Genomic DNA, 21,431 nt, shown 5'->3' on the forward strand with positions numbered 1-21,431 from the left:
CGGCTGCCTCTTACCGTGCTCTGCCGTGCCGCCGCCACTCCGCCCCCATTATAGTCAATGGGGACGGAGTGGCAGTCCGGGGGCACACGTGAACTAGCGGCAGGACGGATCCGACAGGCTGTTCACCCGCCGGAACAGCCTGCCGCTAATGTGAAAGTACTCTTATAATTTGTCATTCATTAATTCATTCATCTATCACAGACACTGTGCGTCCTGTATTACAGGGCGTAACCAACAGCAACTGAAATCAAAACTGATTTGCCACAGGGTGCAATTGTAGGCTAATAACTTCAGAATCAGGCAGTTTTGATAAATGGTGGCATTTGGGGAAAGTGATATGGCAGCGATATACTGTGTGTCCGGCCGGATACATTTAGTGGAACGACCCCTTTTAATCCTGCTGAGCAAACAACTTCAGGCCACATGTATGAACTCGTGAGAGCATGGCCTGAGATTTGCTCTGCACCTCTAGTCTAGGACTTTTCCAAGCATCGATGTCACTGTAACCAGAATCCTCAGATATATTTGCCTTGTTGCTTAGCACACTCAAACAATCTCATGCGACATCGGTCATAAAAGATCTGGCAGATGTCAAACGTACTATAAAGTCAACCTCAACCTTTAGGTCTTATTTACACGGTAGTGATTGAGGTCCATGTGCTGTCCCTGTACAGACAGATTAAAACACAGACAGAAGTAACAGTCTACCATAGAAATGGCATATATAATAGAATGGAGTGGAAAGGATTGTGTCAGAAAATGTATATTTTGAAAAACTAAAATCCTGTGATTTTTCACTAGGCAACACTTCTTGTTCTGTACAGGTCACTTTTTTGCTGTGATCTCCTCATCGTCACTAGCAGGATTAGAATGACAGATAGCACCACCTATATACAGATAACACAGGATCCGCCATTCACAATAGGTGATATCACAGCTTGACCAATGACGCTGTGCACTCCTGGTGTCAGGAGGAGCGGGGGGGGGGGGGGGGAGACCTGCTGGCACAAGGGGGGGGGGGGGGGAGCTGCTGGCACAAGGGGGGGGGAGCTGCTGGCACAAGGGGGGGGGAGAGCATTTTTTCTTATTAGATTACTCGATTAATCGTAAAAAAAATAATCAATAGAATACTTGATTTCTAAAATAATTGTTTACTGCAGCCCTATTCAGAACCATTGCGCTGTATTTTTAACGCCTCATGCACATGGCTGTTGCCCGGCTGTGCCCGTACTGTGGCCCGCAATCAGCCGGTTCTGCAATATAGGGGCACTGGCCGTCTGCTCACAGCATCACGGATGTGGACCCATTCACTTGAATGGAAGGCAAGGATGCACTACAGATAGGGTGGCCACTTGCAGGACCCCAAAAAGGAGAACACCACACCCCGAAAAGGAGGACATCATACCGGGGACAGGTATTAATAAATACTGCAAATGGGGGATTGCTGAAAGGGGTTTATAACTACTGTGGGAGCTGAAAGGGGGGAATAAATAATTACTGTGAAGAGGGGACTGAAAGGGGGTAATAACTACTGTGAAGAAGGGACTGAGAGGGGTTAATAAATACTGTGAATGGGGGACTGCTGAAAGGGGTTAATAACTACTGTGAAGAGGGGACTGAAAGGGGTTAATAAATTCTGTGAATGGGGGACTGCTGAAAGGGGTTATTAATTACTGTGAAAGCCCTTCACAATAGTTAACCCCTTTCAGCAGTCCCCCTTCACAGTATTTATTAACCCCTTTCATCAGTTCCCCCTTCACAGTATTTATTAACCCCTTTCATCAGTCCCTTCTTCACAGTAGTTATTAACCCCTTTCATCAGTCCCCCATTCACAGTAGCCCAGTAGCCATTCACTTTCTTATAACTTATTTCCCCCCCTTTCACAGGAGTTATTACAGTTCCTCCACCACACCCCCCCCCCCCCCATTCACAGACTTCCCCACTTTCAATTTCAGCAATCCATTTTTTTTGCGGACCCATTGAAATGAATGGTTCCGTATACGGTCCACAAGGAAAACCTGAACGAACATGGAAAAAAATACGTTTGTGTGTGTGAGGCCTTAAAAACAACAAAAAACTGCACCAAGCTTAGCCATGTAAACCTGTTTGCAGCTGAGTGCAATAATTAAAGCTAACAGCAGATGGCGGTAACAGTCTTCTACACTCTGCTGAGAAGGTCAGCCAAATACACGAGGAGGGAGTAGACTTTGCTCTGTTCCCACAATGCTCCTTGAGTCCTTGGAGTGTGAAGGCAGCAGACATGTCTAAACGAAAGGTGCTGGAGCTGTTCTATGATGTGGTCTCCCCCTATTCCTGGCTGGGGTTTGAGGTGAGAGAGGATATATTTGGAGCATTGTAAAGTGCAGCACGTGGTGTGTTCTGTGCAGTCACTTCCTGGTGTCATGGTGGGCTGTGAAACTTGTATGAATCAGAAGGAACAGAAAATTGGTGCAGTGCTAATCAGCTCAAAATGTCGTATTGCTGTCAGTTAGAAACATATTAATAGTCTTGCAGTTGAAATAAAAGAAATGATAAACCTTAAAGGGTTTCTACCATCAGAAATACCGTTATGTAGCTGACTGACATAGCGATGCGCCAATGTCAGCACTACATATAAGTGTGATTTTCACATTTCTCCCTGCAGCCGTTCTGCTAAAGTACACACTTTTACAATATGCTAATGAGCCTCTAGGTGCTATGAGGGCGTATCTTCAGCACCTAGAAGCTCGAAAAACGAACCATGTATCCCGCCCAGGTCCCCCGTTCTGCCCGCCCTGCTCCTCTTGATTGATGTCCAAGTTCCATGCATCGTTGAGGAAACCCCCCCCCCCCCGTCCACTTCTGTATTCGGTAAAGGCCGCGCTCCTGGTGCCGGCTTCCTCACTGTGACGTAGTCGGCGCAGGCGCAGTGAGGAAGCCGGCACCAGGAGGAGCGCTTCCTTCACTCACTGCGCCTGCGCCGCATACAGAAGTGGACGGCGCAGGCGCGGGATTTCCTCAACGATGCATGGAAATTGGACATCAATCAAAAGGAGCGGGGCGGGCAGAACGGGGGACCTGGGCGGGATACATGGTTAGTAGTGTTGAGCGAACTTCTGTTTTAAGTTCGGCGTCTAAAGTTCGGCTTCCGGTTAGCGGAGAATCCCGATATGAATTCCGTTGTGGTCCGTGATAGCGGAATCAATTATCGGCCATTATTGATTCTGCTACCACGGACCACAACGGAATTCGGAATCCATATCGGGATTCTTCGCTAACCGGAAGCCGAACTTTAGACGCCGAACTTAAAACAGAAGTTCGCTCAACACTAATGGTTAGTTTTTTCGAGCTTCTAGGTGCTGAATCTACGGCCTCATAGCACCTAGAGGCTCATTAGCTTATTGTAAAAGTGTGTACTTTAGCAGAACGGCTGCAGGGAGAAATGTATAAAACATACTGTTATGTAGTGCTGACCTAAGCGCATCGCTAACCAGTCAGCTACATAACAGAAATTCTATTTAACAGAAAAGTTATTAGATGTCTTCATCAAGCATGGTGTAAGAAATTATCTAAAGAAACACACATATATGTGCTGTATGTATATACACACTCCAAAGAACAACGGAGCACTGTAATAAATGGATAATAAAGAACACAGAACATAATCATCTTGGAGAGTACATCACAGATAAACCATTGCAACGTTTCATTGCCTACAAAATGATCTCCGGAGATTTAGCACGGTCGCTCAGTGGTTAGCAGTGGTCCCTGGCAGCACTGGGGTCCTAGGTTAGAATCCGACCATGGACAACATCTGCATGGAGTTTGTTTGTTCTCCCCATGTTTTTGTGGGTTTCCTCCGACTTCCCAGACTCCACAGACATACTGATAGGGACCTTAGATTGTGAGCCCCATTGGAGACAACAAGCAATAATGATGTTTGTAAAATGTCAGCTCTATATACAGCAAATGAGTAAAATTGAACAGGGTTGTCAGGGGTACAGATACTGATGATCTATCCTCAGCATAGCTCATCAGTATCAGATTGGTGGGGGTCTGACTCGGGGGCCGTAGCACTCATTCGAGCGCTGCCTCCTCTTCAAAGCTTACCTGCCAGCCATTCCCCTAGGTGTAGCGGTGCAGTGTAATTACAGGCGTTCGCATGACTGGGAGAGAAAGATGTAATTGAACTTCATCTCTGCTACAAAGTGGACGGTGTGCAGATAAACCTTGAACAGGACGCAGCACTCGCAAAAGCACCATGACTTGTTCAATCAGCTGTCCGAGGGGGCACAGAAGGTTGGACCCCCACAATCTGATATTGATAACTTATCCTGAGGATACTGTAGGTCATCAATATCTGTAACCCTGACACCCCTTCAGGGCCCCGACGTACACAAATTTAGTTCAGTGTGAGAGAGGAGCGAATTGAGTCATACGGAAGTGTAGTGGCGCATTAAGGCCCCTTGCAGACGAGCGTTCCTCCCACAGCGAGTCCACATCGCTGCTCTGGGCCTGACCTCCCAGCGCTGCCGGGGGTCACATAGCATTATATTGATTTATGATGCTATAACCCTTACAGTTCTGGAATGTATTGGATAACGATGGCATAATGCTGCCATTGTTATCCAATACATTCCAGAACTGTAAGGGTTGTATAGCATTATATTGATTTATGATGCTATGTAAATCCCATCAGTGCCGGGAGCTGCGATGCAGACTCGCTGCGGGAGGAACGCTCGTCTGCAAGAGACCTAAGGCCTCTTTCACACAGGCGAGTATTCCGCGCGGATGCGATGCGTGAGTTGAACGCATTGCACCCGCACTAAATCCCGACCCATTCATTTCTATGGGGCTGTTCACATGAGCGGTGATTTTCAGGCATCACTTGTGCGTTGCGTGAAAATCGCAGCATGTTCTATATTCAGCGTCAGTGAATGGGGCTGCGTGAAAATCGCAAGCAAGTGCGGATGCGGTGCGATTTTCACGCACGGTTGCTAGGAGACGATCGGGATGGGGACCCGATCATTATTATTTTCCCTTATAACATGGTTATAAGGGAAAATAATAGCATTCTGAATACAGAATGCATAGTACAATAGGGCTGGAGGGGTTAAAAAATAAATAAAAATTATTTAACTCGCCTTAATCCACTTGCTCGCGCAGCCAGGCATCTCTTCTGTCTTCATCTTAGCTGTGTGCAGGAACAGGACCTGTGGTGACGTCACTCCGGTCATCACATGATCCATCACTATGGTAAAAGATCATGTGACGTACCATGTGATGACCGGAGTGACGTCACCACAGGTCCTTTTCCTGCACACAGCTAAGATGAAGACAGAAGAGATGCCGGGCTGCGCGGGCAAGTGGATTAAGGTGAGTTAAATAATTCTTTATTTTTTTTAACCCCTCCAGCGCTATTTTACTATGCATTCTGTATTCAGAATGCTATTATTTTCCCTTATAACCATGTTATAAGGGAAAATAATACAATCTACAGAACACCGATCCCAAGCCTGAACTTCTGTGAAGAAGTTCGTGGTGGGTACCAAACATGCGCGATTTTTCTCACGCGAGTGCAAAACGCATTACAATGTTTTGCACTCTCGCGGAAAAATCGCGCATGTTCCTGCAACGCACCCGCACATTTTCCCGCAACACCCGTGTGAAACCAGCCTAACAGTTGCTGCTCTGGCTGTAGCAGCAGAGCATCTTCTCTTGCGGCCCTGCTCGGTGCAGTATTTTCAAAAGAACTGTGTGAATCTGCCGTTATTTTCCAATGCAGAAGGAGATGTCAAAATGTCAGAAAAAAGGCGGCAAAAGCGTCAGCATGCTGTGTTTTTAAAATATGTGGCATATACTTGTCATCAGTGCAGTAGGCATCTGAGCTGCTTAAACAGTCAAAGCAGATTCTCTAAACATGCGCTGATCCTGCGAGCAATACTGCAGGTGCTAGATTACAGGGCCAGTGAGATGCCTAGCCTTGTCAATCAATAGGAAAGACGGAGTGGCAGGAGGAGCAGGGCATTTAAGATCTGGTGCTCCGGAGGTCTTGTGCAAAGATAGGAAGATATTGAAATAAAAAAAAATGTACTGACCGCGTCCAAACTCCCACCGCTCCAGCACCATCAGTCTGATCCTGACTTGCCACTACAGCCATGATGTCATATTTTCGGCTGCAGCAGTAACATGCTACTGAAGCCGATCACTGGTCTCAGCAGTACATGTACATGATTGGCTGCGGTGATCCCGTGTACTGGCACGTCACCAATGCAGGAGAGGGTGTTTAAAAATGGTCAGAACAATTTGATGGGCATCTCCAGGATTTACAGTTACCTCTTATTTCATGGAATTACCCTGATTTTATTTTTATTTTTTTTATTTTTTTCAGATACTGTTACGATATAAGAACTTATGGAACGTAGACATTCATTTACGCCCTGGGTTCCTTGGAGGAATAATGCATGCATCTGGTATGTAAAACTGTAGCATTTAGAGAGCAGGGACAGCAGTTCATCTGTATAGCATTTGATTGACTGGGATATGCTGCAGTACCAGGCAAAACCTCTCCATTATTGTGCTACAGTATTGTGCAGTGTTCCTAAAGGTCCTTAGGATAGGCCATCAATGTTATCGTCCCTTATAGACTGTCAGCAGCAGTCTGATGCCTCATGCACACAGCCTTATTATGGCTTTATGTATGAGCTGTAGTAAGGCATCCTGTCCTGTGGTATTAGCAAAGCCTTTTCTGATCTCTCAGGATAAAATATGCTGCTCATGCAGGAAACTATAATACCGCTGTGTGCACACGCTCCTAAAGAGGACCTTTTACTGGTCCTAATTTGACAATATTGTTACCTGACAGTGTAGGGCTTTATTAGGAGAGGTCAGGGCGCTTTTTCTTTTTCACATTGGCTGCTCTGTTCCCTCGCTGTGCCCCCCGTTCGCTTTTGCTGCGCTGTATGCTAATTAGCAGCATCGGTACAGGGAGGAGGAGACGGAAGCTTTTCTCAAGGGGCGTCTCCTTCTCCCAGGCTGTAGAGCTGTCCAATCACAGTGGAGAGCGTCACAGCCAGGTAGAAGATGAGCTTTTTTTTTTCCCTGGCTGTGACGCTCTCCACTGTGATTGGACCGCTCTACAGCCTGGGAGAAGACAACGCCCCTTGAGAAAAGCTTCTGTCTCCTCCTCCCTGTACCGATGCTGCTAATTAGCATACAGCACAGCAAAAGTGAACGGGGGGCACAGCGGGGGAATGGAGCAGCCAATGTGAAAAAGAAAAAGTGCCCTGACCTCTCCTAATAAAGCCCTACACTGTCAGGTAATAATATTGTCAAATTAGGACCAGTGAAAGGTCCTCTTTAAGGTGGCACTAGGGGTTGTGTCACATCAACAACCCCTGTCCGCATGCCCTATTTTTTTTTTTATTTCCACATGCTAGTCATATGGAGATGAATCTTCCTCTAACTATGCAAAAAGAGCTCCTGCCATGTCACTCATCACATCCATGAATTACGTGGGATGGGGGGGTCATTGATTTGTATGGCCGGCATGTAGGGGATATATATATGTATGTGTATATATATATGTGTGTATGTATATATATATATATATATATATATATATATATATATATATATATATATATATATATATATATATATATATATATATATATATATATATATATATATATATATATATATCTCACTAGAAGTCGCATACTCTAGGGATTCCAGCTTTATATCTTTGCGATCAGCTGTATCTGTAGCCAAATGCCTAATGCACTAACGCCAAGGTTACTGTGTACAAATCAAAGTCCATTTAATAGTGTAACCAGAATGAAGTACTGTATCTAGAATTTTTCTGGACTTTGACAAGAATGGAAAAACTTTTGCCTTTTCATTTTAGGAGTGCTCAGAACAATTTTCCACTATCAGCAGACATACTTGTACTAGTTCGCTTTTGCTGTAATTTCCTCTGTCAGTACACATTTGCAAAAGCATACAGTACATCAAGCTAGAATAGGCCAAACTCCATCTCTGATGAGAAGTGAACCTAGTGCAGATGTATCAACACTGTTCTCATTATGTTCACTGTACGAATTTTCCATACGTACAAAAAGAAATGATTAAATGACCATCTCTAATACGTCTACGGCCTCCTGCAAACTCTTCTGCGGCCATTATTAGTACCAGGCTTTTATTACTTAACACTATTGTTTGCCATTGATAGCCGCCTCAGACTTCGTTGGAGATCTGGAGAGTACTTACAACCATCATGCTTAGTGTGGAGACACACAGGACCAACACTAGGTGTCATGGTGTCATTAGCTACCATGGTCATGCCTATGTGATGTTATCAGAAGGAACATAGACTAACTTACAATATGTCCAGGACATCATGGAACAAGTCCTATTGTCTTTTTTGACTCAGTTAAGCCTCATGCAGACGTCTGTGGAACACGGTCCTTGAGATACCGGACTGGCTTTGCTGGAGCGCACGGCGTCATAGCAACCAATGACGCCGTTCGCTCCTGCAATTCCATTCCGGTATCTCACGGACGTCTGCATGAGACTTTAGGAGATCTGGTATTCCAACAAGATAACTCTAGCCCACATACTTCCCGCACCACACAACTTGCTCTTCATGGTATGCAGCAACTTCCCTGGTCAGCTCCATTGCCCCCGTTGAGAACGTCTGGGACTGGATGGGGTGACAGATCTCCCATGCACAGCAGCCAAAAACCACCTTGGCTGAACTACAGCTCCAAGTTGTAAGAGACTGGAATGACTTTCCACAGGAGGATATCCAGGATCTGTATGACCCTTACCTTGCCAGCGTGGCATTGTGTATCGCAGCAAGAGGAGATGCCACCCAGTATTAGGCCTCATGCACACGACCGTATTTTTTTGCGGTCCGCAAAAACGAGTTCCGTTTTTCCGTGATCCGTGACCGTTTTTTCGTCCGTGGGTCTTCCTTGATTTTTGGAGGATCCACGGACATGAAAAAAAAGTCGTTTTGGTGTCCGCCTGGCCGTGCGGAGCCAAACGGATCCGTCCTGAATTACAATGCAAGTCAATGGGGACAGATCCGTTTGACGTTGACACAATATGGTGCAATTTCAAACGGATCCGTCCCCCATTGACTTTCAATGTAAAGTCAGGAGTTAATATACCATAGGATCGGAGTTTTCTCCAATCCGATGGTATATTTTAACTTGAAGCGTCCCCATCACCATGGGAACGCCTCTATGTTCGAATATACCATCGGATTTGAGTTACATCGTGAAACTCAGATCCGACAGTATATTCTAACACAGAGGCGTTCCCATAGTGATGGGGACGCTTCTAGTTAGAATATACTACGAACTGTGTACATGACTGCTGCCTGGCAGCACCCGATCTTTTACAGGGGGCTGTGATCAGCACAATTAACCCTTCAGGTGCCGCACCTGAAGGGGTTAATTGTGCGTATCATAGCCCCCTGTAAGAGATCAGGGGCTGCCAGGCAGCAGGGGGCAGACCCCCCTCCCTCCCCAGTTTGAATATCATTGGTGGCCAGTGTGCGCCCCCCCGGCCCCCCCTCTATTGTAATATCATTGGTGCCCAGTGTGCGGCCCCTGTCGGCCCCCCTCCCCCCCTCTATTGTAATTTCATTGGTGGCCAGTGTGCGGCCTCCGTCGGTCCCCCTCCCCCCCTCTATTGTAATTTCATTGGTGGCCAGTGTGCGGCCTCCCCCCCCCCCCCCCCCCCCCCCCCCTGCCCGATCATTGGTTGCAGCGAAGATTCCGATCGGAGTCCCAGTTTAATCGCTCTGGGGCTCCGATCGGTAACCATGGCAACCAGGACGCTACTGCAGGCCTGGTTGCCATGGTTACTTAGCAATATTACAATATTAGAAGCATCATACTTACCTGCTGGCTGCTGCGCTGTCTGTGTCCGGCCGGGAGCTCCTCCTACTGGTAAGTGACAGGTCTGTGCGGCGCATTGCTTAATGATATTACAATAGGGGGGGGGGGGGGCGGGGGGGCCGCACACTGGCCACCAATGATATTCAAACTGGGGAGGGAGGGGGGTCTGCCCCCTGCTGCCTGGCAGCCCCTGATCTCTTATAAGGGGCTATGATATGCACCTGAGGGGTTAATTGTGCTGATCACAGCCCCCTGTAAGAGATCGGGTGCTGCCAGGCAGCAGGGGGCAGTCATGTACACAGTTCGTAGTATATTGTAACTAGAAGCGCCCCCATCACTATGGGAACGCCTCTGTGTTAGAATATACTGTCGGATTTGAGTTTTCACAAAGTGAAAACCCATCTCTGAAAAAGCTTTTATGCAGACGGATCTTCGAATCCGTCTGTATGAAAGTAACCTACGGCCACGGATCACGGACGCGGATGCCAATCTTGTGTGCATCCGTGTTCTTTCACGGACCCATTGACTTGAATGACAGGTCATATTTTTTTGACGGACAGGAAACAAGGATCACGGATGCGGCTGCAAAACGGTGCATTTTCCGATTTTTCCACTGACCTATTGAAAGTCAATGGGTCCACGAAAGAAAACGGCACAACGGCCACGGATGCACACAACGGTCGTGTGCATGAGGCCTTAATGTGACTCTTCTTCAACATATACCTTGCTGCAGAGCCTAAAGAAAGGGTGCACCAGCTTGGTTGTGTGATCATTGACCAAGCTCCACCAGCAGTTTATATTTTGTAGTTTTCAAGGTGTTTTTTTCACTTAGATTTATGCAGGTTTTTGTATGTTGAGAATTTCTTCAAACTAATTCTTGCAGGGCTTCAGAGGGATGTTGAGGGGAAAATATTACCATTCAGATGTTGAGCCGAACTGTCGCATGGGATTGCCCAGTCAGCAGAGGCATTGACGTCTTTGCAATCTAAAATATGATGGTAATGTAAATCAGTGGTGTTAAAATACCAGAAATGTCTATTTTTTCTTAAACAGGTAACTCTCCTCCCGCCATGGTTCCAAAGAGGGGTTCCTACATGGTGAAGGACTTGGAAAAGCTGTCTGAGTTTTATCAAGTTCCTTTACATCAACCAAGTGATTTCTTTAATGTTGTCATTAAGAAAGGTTAGTCTGAAATTTGTCATGATGAATCAGCAGTGCAATTCAAAATATAAAGGCTCTTTTTGGATTAATTGTGGATAGCGGATGAGTATCTGATTACCAGGGGCCCCTGCTGATCAGACACTTATCGCTATCCAGTTCACAAGAACGGGAGCCCCGTTTGAACGGAGTGACGGTCACACATGCGCACTTCCACTTTATTCAACTCTGTGGGACCGTCTTGTGATCGCCAAGTGCCCCACCGTTTAGACCCCCACTGTGTCCCTCAAGCCGTTTAAAATCTAAAATCCTGTAGCCTTTACAGAGTGGATATTTTTTAGACTTCTTCTAACGAGAATTTAAATCATATCTATCTGCCATGTTTGATGTTCCCTTTAACTAATGGTACAATGTAAGATTATCGTTTGGAAACAGTCTAATATGCTGTGGCCAGCAGAGTGTATTGACTGTACGTATAAAAGACTGAGCGGTTTAGTAAATATCACAATACATTTACATGATCCCTTATTGGTACAGTACTGTATGTTGCACTGCTGCATTCCATTGAAATCTTGTACAATTCTGTTCTTGAATGATTTGGATCCATTTTTTAGGAAGTCTGTCAGCCATGCGGTTTGTGACGGCTGTTCAGATGTCACATCCAGAGTTCCTTGAGTCAGTGTCTCGGGAGTTGTGGCTGCGAATCTGGTCTGAGGTTGGTGCTCCATCATGTGCTGTAGTATTCTGTCCATTAGGAACTATTCAAATTACTTTTATTCACTTTTTGTTGCATTTTTTCCGTTTACAGTCCAATGATTTCTGTTGGTTGAACTGATGGCAAATATGGTAGTCCACACAAGAAACAAATGGCCAAGAGCCACCAGTGTATCACACTTGCGGTTGAGAACCTCTGTCTTTTAGTGGTATCCATGTAAAGCCATGGAATTATGACTTTAAAGGGAATGTGTCAGAAGAAAATGACCTAGTGTTTAAATCAAGTTTTTACCTTATGATAAACATATTTTTAGAGAATTTTCAGTGATGCTATTTTTTTATTTTTAATGTCAATATCTATATAGAAAACATAAAATCCTGCATGTTTTGCACTGGTCACTAATACTGATAATAGGCACCACTTCTTGGTCTGTACAGGTCACTTTACTGCAGTTATGTGCAGTTTACATTAAAGGCATGATTAGAATGACAGATATTGGCTATATCTAGATAACACAGCGTCCACCACTCACAGTAGGTGATATCACAGCTTATTAGCTCCCTCCTGACCTCTGCACAGGCCACAGACCATGCCTAGAAAACGCTCCCATATAATTCAGAGGCCCCTTCGTGTCCATTGTGTCTATGGCCCATGGTGGCTGCTGTCAATCATATCTCCAAATTTTGAGTGGCACATTCCTTTTTAAAGTGCCTTTCTATATATAATGCACTTCAAACATCATATGGATAAAACTCCTTTTATAGTCATATACCATATAGACGTTGCAGAAAAATAGTGTGACCACACGCACGACGACTTTCCATGGAACCAACCCACTAACTTTCTCTTCGTTTTGGGAAAGGCCATAAGTCGATATCCCTCTACACTGTATATGTGGTGTTTGAAGTGTAATATATTCATATGAAATGATTCCTGCACAGTCTTTACCTAGACAAAAATGTTGCTGTTCGGCCTGGTGAAAAAATATAACTTATAAAGCCATTGAATAGACCGAAAAAGTAGTGAGTGTTTTCTGTTTGCATGTATTCAGTTTGCAGTATATCAGTGGCGTAGCTAGAAATGACTAGGCCCCACAGCAAGTTTTTGAATGGGCCCCCGCCCTCTTAGCAACTTCTTTGCAATTCCCCACTTTTGTGCAACCCCCATTCCTGAGGCTAGTCTAGATCGCGCTTTCAGACGAGGCCTGGCAGACGCTCTGTCCGTTTCCTGTAATTTCCCTACCCTCGTCACTTCCTGTTGTGACGAGGCCGCACCGGACATGACGTTCCCAGCTTTGGAAGGAGGTGTGCTGCGCCACGCAGGCGCACAACAACTGGGTAGGGAAATTTCACACCAGAGTTGGGGAGAAGGGGCCACCTAACGCGCTAGCGCCTTACCTCTCAGCTGGACACCGGCCGACACTTCGTATGCACGGAAGCTTCAGCAGCGGTTAGAGGGTAGGGAAAAAATTACAGGCCAGTGCGGCTAACTACTCCCATCAGGATACACTGCGCGTGCGCACCAGCGGACAGGGAGATATCTTATACCAAACATCCATCCGATCACCGCGCCTGCACAGGGTGGGGGTAGGGAGATCTGATGGCCATTTGTTCTGTTAAATCTCCCTACCACTCACTGCGCATTCGCGGTGTCTGATCATCTGGAGCCAGCTGAGAGGTAAGGCGCATCTGGAGCAAGCTGAGAGGTAAAGCGACTCTGGTGTGAAATTTCCCTACCCTGTCGTTGTGCGCCTGCGCGGCACACCTCCTTCCAAAGCTGGGAATGTCATGTCCGGTGCGGCCGCGTCACAACAGGAGGTGACGAGGGTAGGGAAATTTCACGGAACAGGGGCCCTGCCAATAAAATCTTTTAGTCCTCCTCCTAGGTGGCCGCTTCTCAGTTTGGACCCCAAAGCAGCCGCTTCCCCTACAGCTACCCCCCTGTAGTATATTATATCATGGTCTCTCATTAGTTTATACAGCATGTGTCTTTAACTGTATTTCTTTCTTACAGGATATAGACATTACAGAACCGGAGAGCATAATACAGGTAAGATTAGGGCCTCCAACAAACGGACCTTTTACAGCTCTGTATGATTTCTATGTGGTCCTGCTGAACCCCTGAATGGTTCTGATTTCACACAAGAGCACCATTCAAAATTCCATCATGATGACTTCTCTATTCGCACTAAAAAATCTGTCTGGCACCAGTATCGGTATGCAGACATTCATGTGACGTGACAACTCCAAAAATAGTTAAAAAAAATTATAATAAAAAAAAATCAGTTCACGTAAAGTTACTTTATTTGACTTTGAAATAAACCATGCAATGTTGTAAATATATTTATAAATAGGTTTTCCACTAAAGAGGATTTCCGGTATTTTAATATTGATGGTAATCTATATCGGATCGATGGGGGTCCGACACCTGGCACCCCTGCTGATCAGCTGGTTGAAGAGAAGGCCGCCCTTCGTGCAAGCTCTGCCTTCCCTTCATTCGCAGTCGGCAGTGAATGGGACGGCTTGTAATTACTCCTGCTCACACAGCGAGCGAGTAAACAATGAAGGGAAGGTAGTGCTCGCACGGAGCGCAGCCTTCTCTTCAACCAGCTGATCGGCGGGGATGCCTGTTGTCAGACCCCGCCGATCTGATATTGATGACCTATCATGAGGATAGGTCATTAATATTAAAATCCCGGAAAACCCCTTTAACTGCTTTATTACAATGTATGAGAAGTGCTTTCATGTGCCTAATAGTTATTAACACCTTTTCGGTGGAGGTATTTCAGGCCTTCAGAATGACTCTCCAGTCTCCTTACTGGTTACTCATTATGGGTTCTCTTGATTTAGCACTTTTTCATAATCAATGGCAGCACCGCAAAAAAAGATAAATTAAAATTAGTGGTGCAAGCCAAAGGACTACACATGTAATCCAAAATCTATAAAAATGAAAAAGACAGCACTCTGTGTATTTATTCACCCATGTGGTCGTAACGTTTCAGCTCATCACTAGAGCCTTTCTCATTTATATTTTATTTTTACCTTGTTTAGGCTGCTAAGAAAGCTGGAATGCCCGAAAATGTGGCAAAACAATTATTGTCCACCTGCACCTCACCGGAAGTCAAAAACAAGCTCAAGGAGACAACCGAGAAGGCGTTGGAATATGGGGTAATAACAGGGGCATAGCTTGAGGCTCATGGACCCTTTTGCAGAAGTTTAAGGGTACTTTCACACTTGCGGCAGGACGGATCCGACAGGCTGTTCACCCTGTCGGACCCGTCCTTCCGCTATTTTGCCGTGCCGCCGCTCCGTCCCCATTGACTATTATAGTCAATGGGGACGGAGCGGCGGTCCGGCGGCATGGCAAAATAGCGGAAGGACGGATCCGACATGGTGAACAGCCTGACGGATTCGTCCTGCCGCAAGTGTGAAAGTAGCCTTACTTGCCATCCTCTGTGCGCACCTTCACCACATTGCTTCTTTGGCACCCATCTGGTTCATAACAACATTTATTATGTCTAGTAACCATCTCTTAGAAATAACAAAGAAAATGTTGTGAAGTGCAGGTTGTAGCATTTAAAAAATACAGGCTTTAACCCCTTAAGGACACAGCCTTTTTACACCTTAGGACCAGGCCATTTTTTGCAAATCTGACCAGAGTCCCTTTAAGTGCTGATAACTTTAAAACGCTTTGACTTATCCAGGCCGTTCTGAGATTGTTTTTTCGTCACATATTGTACTTCATGACACTGGTAAAATGAAGTCAAAAAAATTATTTTCTTTGCACCAAAAAATACCTATTTTAACCACCTCAGCCCCCAGTGCTTAAACACCCTGAAAGACCAGGCCACTTTTTACACTTCTGACCTACACTACTTTCACCGTTTATTGCTCGGTCATGCAACTTACCACCCAAATGAATTTTACCTCCTTTTCTTCTCCCTAATAGAGCTTTCATTTGGTGGTATTTCATTGCTGCTGACATTTTTACTTTTTTTGTTATTAATCGAAATTTAACGATTTTTTTGCAAAAAAATGACATTTTTCACTTTCAGTTGTAAAATTTTGCAAAAAAAAACGACATCCATATATAAATTTTGCTCTAAATTTATTGTTCTACATGTCTTTGATTAAAAAAAAATGTTTGGGTAAAAAAAAAAATGGTTTGGGTAAAAGTTATAGCGTTTACAAACTATGGTACAAAAATGTGAATTTCCGCTTTTTGAAGCAGCTCTGACTTTCTGAGCACCTGTCATGTTTCCTGAGGTTCTACAATGGCCAGACAGTACAAACACCCCACAAATGACCCCATTTCGGAAAATACACACCCTAAGGTATTCGCTGATGGGCATAGTGAGTTCATAGAACTTTTTATTTTTTGTCACAAGTTAGCGGAAAATGATGATTTTTTTCTTTTTTTTTTTTTTTCTTACAAAGTCTCATATTCCACTAACTTGTGACAAAAAATAAAAACTTCCATGAACTCACTATGCCCATCACGAAATACCTTGGGGTCTCTTCTTTCCAAAATGGGGTCACTTGTGGGGTAGTTATACTGCCCTGGCATTCTAGGGGCCCAAATGTGTGGTAAGGAGTTTGAAATCAAATTCTGTAAAAAATGACGAGTGAAATCCGAAAGGTGCTCTTTGGAATGTGGGCCCCTTTGCCCACCTAGGCTGCAAAAAAGTGTCACACATCTGGTATCTCCGTATTCAGTAGAAGTTGGGGAATGTGTTTTGGGGTGTCTTTTTACATATACCCATGCTGGGTGAGATAAATATCTTGGTCAAATGCCAACTTTGTATAAAAAAATGGGAAAAGTTGTCTTTTGCCAAGATATTTCTCTCACCCAGCATGGGTATATGTAAAATGACACCCTAAAACACATTCCCCACCTTCTCCTGAGTACGGAGATACCAGATGTGTGACACTTTTTTGCAGCCTAGGTGGGCAAAGGGGCCCATATTCCAAAGAGCACCTTTCGGATTTCACTCGTCATTTTTTACAGAATTTGATTTCAAACTCCTTACCACACATTTGGGCCCCTAGAATGCCAGGGCAGTATAACTACCCCACAAGTGACCCCATTTTGGAAAGAAGAGACCCCAGGGTATTCGCTGATGGGCATAGTGAGTTCATGGAAGTTTTTATTTTTTGTCACAAGTTAGTGGAATATGAGACTTTGTATGGAAAAAAAAAAAAAATCATCATTTTCCACTAACTTGTGACAAAAAATAAAAAATTCTAGGAACTCGCCATGCCCCTCACGGAATACCTTGGGGTGTCTTCTTTCCAAAATGGGGTCACTTGTGGGGTAGTTATACTGCCCTGGCATTTTCCAGGGGCCCTAATGTGTGGTAAGTAGGTAAATGACCAGTGAAATCCGAAAGGTGCTCTTTGGAATATGGGCCCCTTTGCCCACCTAGGCTGCAAAAAAGTGTCACACATCTGGTATCGCCGTATTCAGGAAACGTTGGGGAATGTGTTTTGGGGTGTCTTTTTACATATACCCATGCTGGGTGAGAGAAATATCTTGGCAAAAGACAACTTTTTCCATTTTTTTATACAAAGTTGGCATTTGACCAAGATATTTATCTCACCCAGCATGGGTATATGTAAAATGACACCCCAAAACACATTGCCCAACTTCTCCTGAGTACGGCGATACCAGATGTGTGACACTTTTTTGCAGCCTAGATGCGCAAAGGGGCCCAAATTCCTTTTAGGAGGGCATTTTTAGACATTTGGATACCAGACTTCTTCTCACGCTTTGGGGCCCCTAGAATGCCAGGGCAGTATAAATACCCCACATGTGACCCCATTTTGGAAAGAAGACACCCCAAGGTATTCAATGAGCGGCATGGCGAGTTCATAGAAATTTTTTTTTTTTGGCACAAGTTAGCGGAAATTGATATTTTTTATTTTTTTCTCACAAAGTCTCCCGTTCCGCTAACTTGGGACAAAAATTTCAATCTTTCATGGACTCAATATGCCCCTCACGGAATACCTGGGGGTGTCTTCTTTCCGAAATGGGGTCACATGTGGGGTATTTATACTGCCCTGGCATTCTAGGGGCCCTAAAGCGTGAGAAGAAGTCTGGAATATAAATGTCTAAAAAATTTTACGCATTTGGATTCCGTGAGGGGTATGGTGAGTTCATGTGAGATTTTATTTTTTGTCACAAGTTAGTGGAATATGAGACTTTGTAAGAAAAAAAAAAAAATTCCGCTAACTTGGGCCAAAAAAAAGACTGAATGCAGCCTTACAGAGGGGGGGGGATCAATGACAGGGGGGTGATCAATGACAGGGGGGTGATCAGGGAGTCTATATGGGGTGATCACCCAACTGTCATTGATCACCCCCCTGTAAGGCTGCATTCAGACGTCCGTATGATTTTTACGGATCCGATCAGTCTATCAGTGGATCCGTAAAAATCATGCGGACATCTGAATGGAGCTTTACAGGGGGGTGATCAATGACAGGGGGGTAATCAATGACAGGGGGGTGATCAGGGAGTCTATATGGGGTGATCAGGGGTGATCAAGGGCTAATAAGGGGTTAATAAGTGACGGGGGGGGGGGTGTAGTGTAGTGGTGCTTGGTGCAACATATTACTGAGCTGCCTGTGTCCTCTGGTGGTAGATCCAAACAAAGGGGACCACCAGAGGACCAGGTAGCAGGTATATTAGACGCTGTTATCAAAACAGCGTCTAATATACCTGTTAGGGGTTAAAAAAATCACATCTCCAGCCTGCCAGCGAACGATCGCCGCTGGCAGGCTGGAGATCCACTAGCTTACCTTCCGATCCTGTGAACGCGCGCGCGCGTTCACAGGAAATCTCGCGTCTCGCGAGAGGACGCACCGGCGCGTCCACCCAGAACAACAGGACCGCCGCAAAGACGCAATCCTGCGTACGGCGGTCCTGAGGAGGTTAACAAAAATTTGGAAAAATTTGCAAATTTCAAAGTTTCAGTTTCTCTACTTCTGTAATACATAGTAATACCCCCAAAAATTGTGATGACTTTACATTCCCCATATGTCTACTTCATGTTTGAATTGTTTTGGGAATGATATTTTATTTTTTGGGGATGTTATAAGGCTTAGAAGTTTAGAAGCAAATCTTGAAATTTTTCAGAAATTTACAAAAACTAAATTTTTAGGGACCAGTTCAGGTCTCAAGTCACTTTGCGAGGCTTACATAATAGAAACCACCCAAAAATGACCCCATCTAAGAAACTACACCCCTCAAGGTATTCAAAACTGATTTTGCATACGTTGTTAACCCTTTAGGTGTTGCACAAGAGTTATTGGCAAATGGCGATGAAATTTGAGAATTTCATTTTTTTGTCTAATTTTTCATTTTAACCCATTTTTTCCACTAACAAATCAAGGGTTAACAGCCAAACAAGACTGTATCTTTATTGCCCTGACTCTGCTGTTTACAGAAACACCCCATATGTGGCCGTAAACTACTGTACGGGCACACAGCGGGGTGTAGAGTGAAAGGTGCGCCGTTTGGTTTTTGGAGGGCTGATTTTGCTGGACTGTTTTTTTGGCACCATGTCCCATTTGAAGCCCCCCTGATGCACCCCTAGAGTAGAAACTCCATAAAAGTGACCCCATCTAAGAAACTACACCCCTTAAGGTATTCAAAACTGATTTTTCAAACTTTGTTAACCCTTTAGGTGTTGCACAAGATTTAATGGAAAATAGAGATACAATTTCAAAATTTTACTTTTTTGGCAGATTTTCCATTTTAATATTTTTTTTTCCAGTTACAAAGCAAGGGTTAACAGCCAAACAAAACTCATTATTTATGGCCCTGATTCTGTAGTTTACAGAAACACCCCATATGTGGTCGTGAACTGCTGTACGGGCACACGGCAGGGCGCAGAAGGAAAGGAACGCCATACGGTTTTTGGAAGGCAGATTTTGCTGGACAGTTTTTTTTTACACCATGTCCCATTTGAAGCCCCACTGATGCACCCCTAGAGTAGAAACTCCAAAAAAGTGACCCCATTTTAGAAACTACGGGATAGGGTGGCAGTTTTGTTGGTACTAGTTTAGGGTACATATGATTTTTGGTTGCTCTATATTACACTTTTTGTGCGGCAAGGTAACAAGAAATAGATTTTTTGGCACGTTTTTATTTTTTGTTATTTACAACATTCATCTGACAGGTTAGATCATGTGGTAATTTTATAGAGCAGGTTGTCACGGACGCGGCGATACCTAATATGTATACAATTTTTTTTATTTATGTAAGTTTTACACATTGATTTTCATTTTTAAAACAAAAAAAATGTTTTAGTCTCTCCATAGTCTAAGAGCCATAGTTTTTTCAGTTTTTGTGCGATTATCTTAAGTAGGGTCTCATTTTTTGCGGGATAAAATGACGGTTTGATTGGCATCTATTTTGGGGTGCATATGACTTTTTGATTGCTTGCTATTACACTTTTTGTGACGTAAGATGACAAAAAATGGCTTTTTTTACACCGTTTTTATTTGAAATTTTTTACGGTGGTCATCTGAGGGGTTAGATCATGTGATATTTTTATATAGCCGGTCGATACGGACGCGGCGATACCTAATATGTATACTTTTTTATTTATTTATGTAAGTTTTACACAATGATTTCATTTTTGAAACAAAACAAATCATGTTTTAGTGTTTCCATAGTCTAAGAGCCATAGTTTTTTCAGTTTTTGGGCGATTATCTTGGGTAGGGTATGATTTTTGCGGGATGAGATGACGGTTTGATTGGTACTATTTTGGCGTACATGCGACTTTTTTGATCACTTTTATTACCTTTTTTGGGAAGTAAGGTGGGCAAAATTTCAATTTCATCATAGTTTTTTATTTTTTATTTTTATGGCGTTCACCGTTCGGGTAAAGTAACATAACCGTTTTATAGATCAGGTCGTTACGGACGCGGCGATACCAAACATGTGTAGGGAATTTTATTTTTTTCATTTTTAATCAGTGATAAATGTGTTTTTTGATTTTTACTTTTTTTTTCCCTTTTTTTTACTTTTTTTTTGACCCAGACCCACTTGGTTCTTGAAGATCCAGTGGGTCTGATGTCTGTATAATACAGTACAGAACAATATATATTGTACTGTACTGTATTTTACTTACACTGAACAGATCTATGCTTTTAGCATAGATCTGTTCAGCACCATGGACAGCAGGACGCCTGAGAGGCGTCCTGTTGCCATGGGAACCTTCCCCGTCTGTCAGAACTGCGCAGACGGGGAAGGGTAAGCACAGGGCTGAGGGGGGCTCTCTCCCTCTCCCATCAGGGGGCTGCAAAGGCACAGCAGCCCCCCGATGGTAGAGGGAGGGAGCTCCCTGCGCTGTTAACCTTTTCCATACAGCGGTCCGTACGGACCGCTGTATGGAAAGGGTTAACGGCTGACATCGCATCGCAGATGTCAGCCGTTTATACCAGGGTGCCAGCAATGTGCTGGCACCCTGGTATACCCACTAGAAACCAACGATTATACAAGGGGAGGCGGGCGGGGGATCGCGATCCCGCCTGCCGCACCTCCTGCACCTCCCGCCACCATAAAATCATTCGGGGGTGCAGGGGGGGTTAATAAAACATTATTTTAGGCATATAAAGTTTCTGATCCCCGCGGTCAGGGACCGCGGGGACCAGAAATCGC

General features: G+C 44.5%; 1 protein-coding gene across 1 annotated transcript in view; it reads left to right on the forward strand.

Moving 5' to 3' along the window:
* Positions 1 to 2,216: 2,216 nt before the first annotated feature.
* Positions 2,217 to 21,431, forward strand: part of LOC121005862 (glutathione S-transferase kappa 1-like) — a 31,898-nt gene continuing 12,683 nt past the window's right edge. Inside the window, exons 1-6 of the mRNA XM_040438658.1 lie at positions 2,217 to 2,330; positions 6,372 to 6,453; positions 10,945 to 11,073; positions 11,664 to 11,764; positions 13,778 to 13,813; positions 14,815 to 14,931. Of these exons, the coding sequence (XP_040294592.1) occupies positions 2,262 to 2,330; positions 6,372 to 6,453; positions 10,945 to 11,073; positions 11,664 to 11,764; positions 13,778 to 13,813; positions 14,815 to 14,931 (534 nt within the window). The 5' untranslated portion in view covers positions 2,217 to 2,261. The remainder of the gene's footprint in view (positions 2,331 to 6,371; positions 6,454 to 10,944; positions 11,074 to 11,663; positions 11,765 to 13,777; positions 13,814 to 14,814; positions 14,932 to 21,431) is intronic.

This window comes from Bufo bufo, chromosome 6, assembly GCF_905171765.1.
Source record: "Bufo bufo chromosome 6, aBufBuf1.1, whole genome shotgun sequence".
Classification (NCBI taxonomy): domain Eukaryota; kingdom Metazoa; phylum Chordata; class Amphibia; order Anura; family Bufonidae; genus Bufo; species Bufo bufo.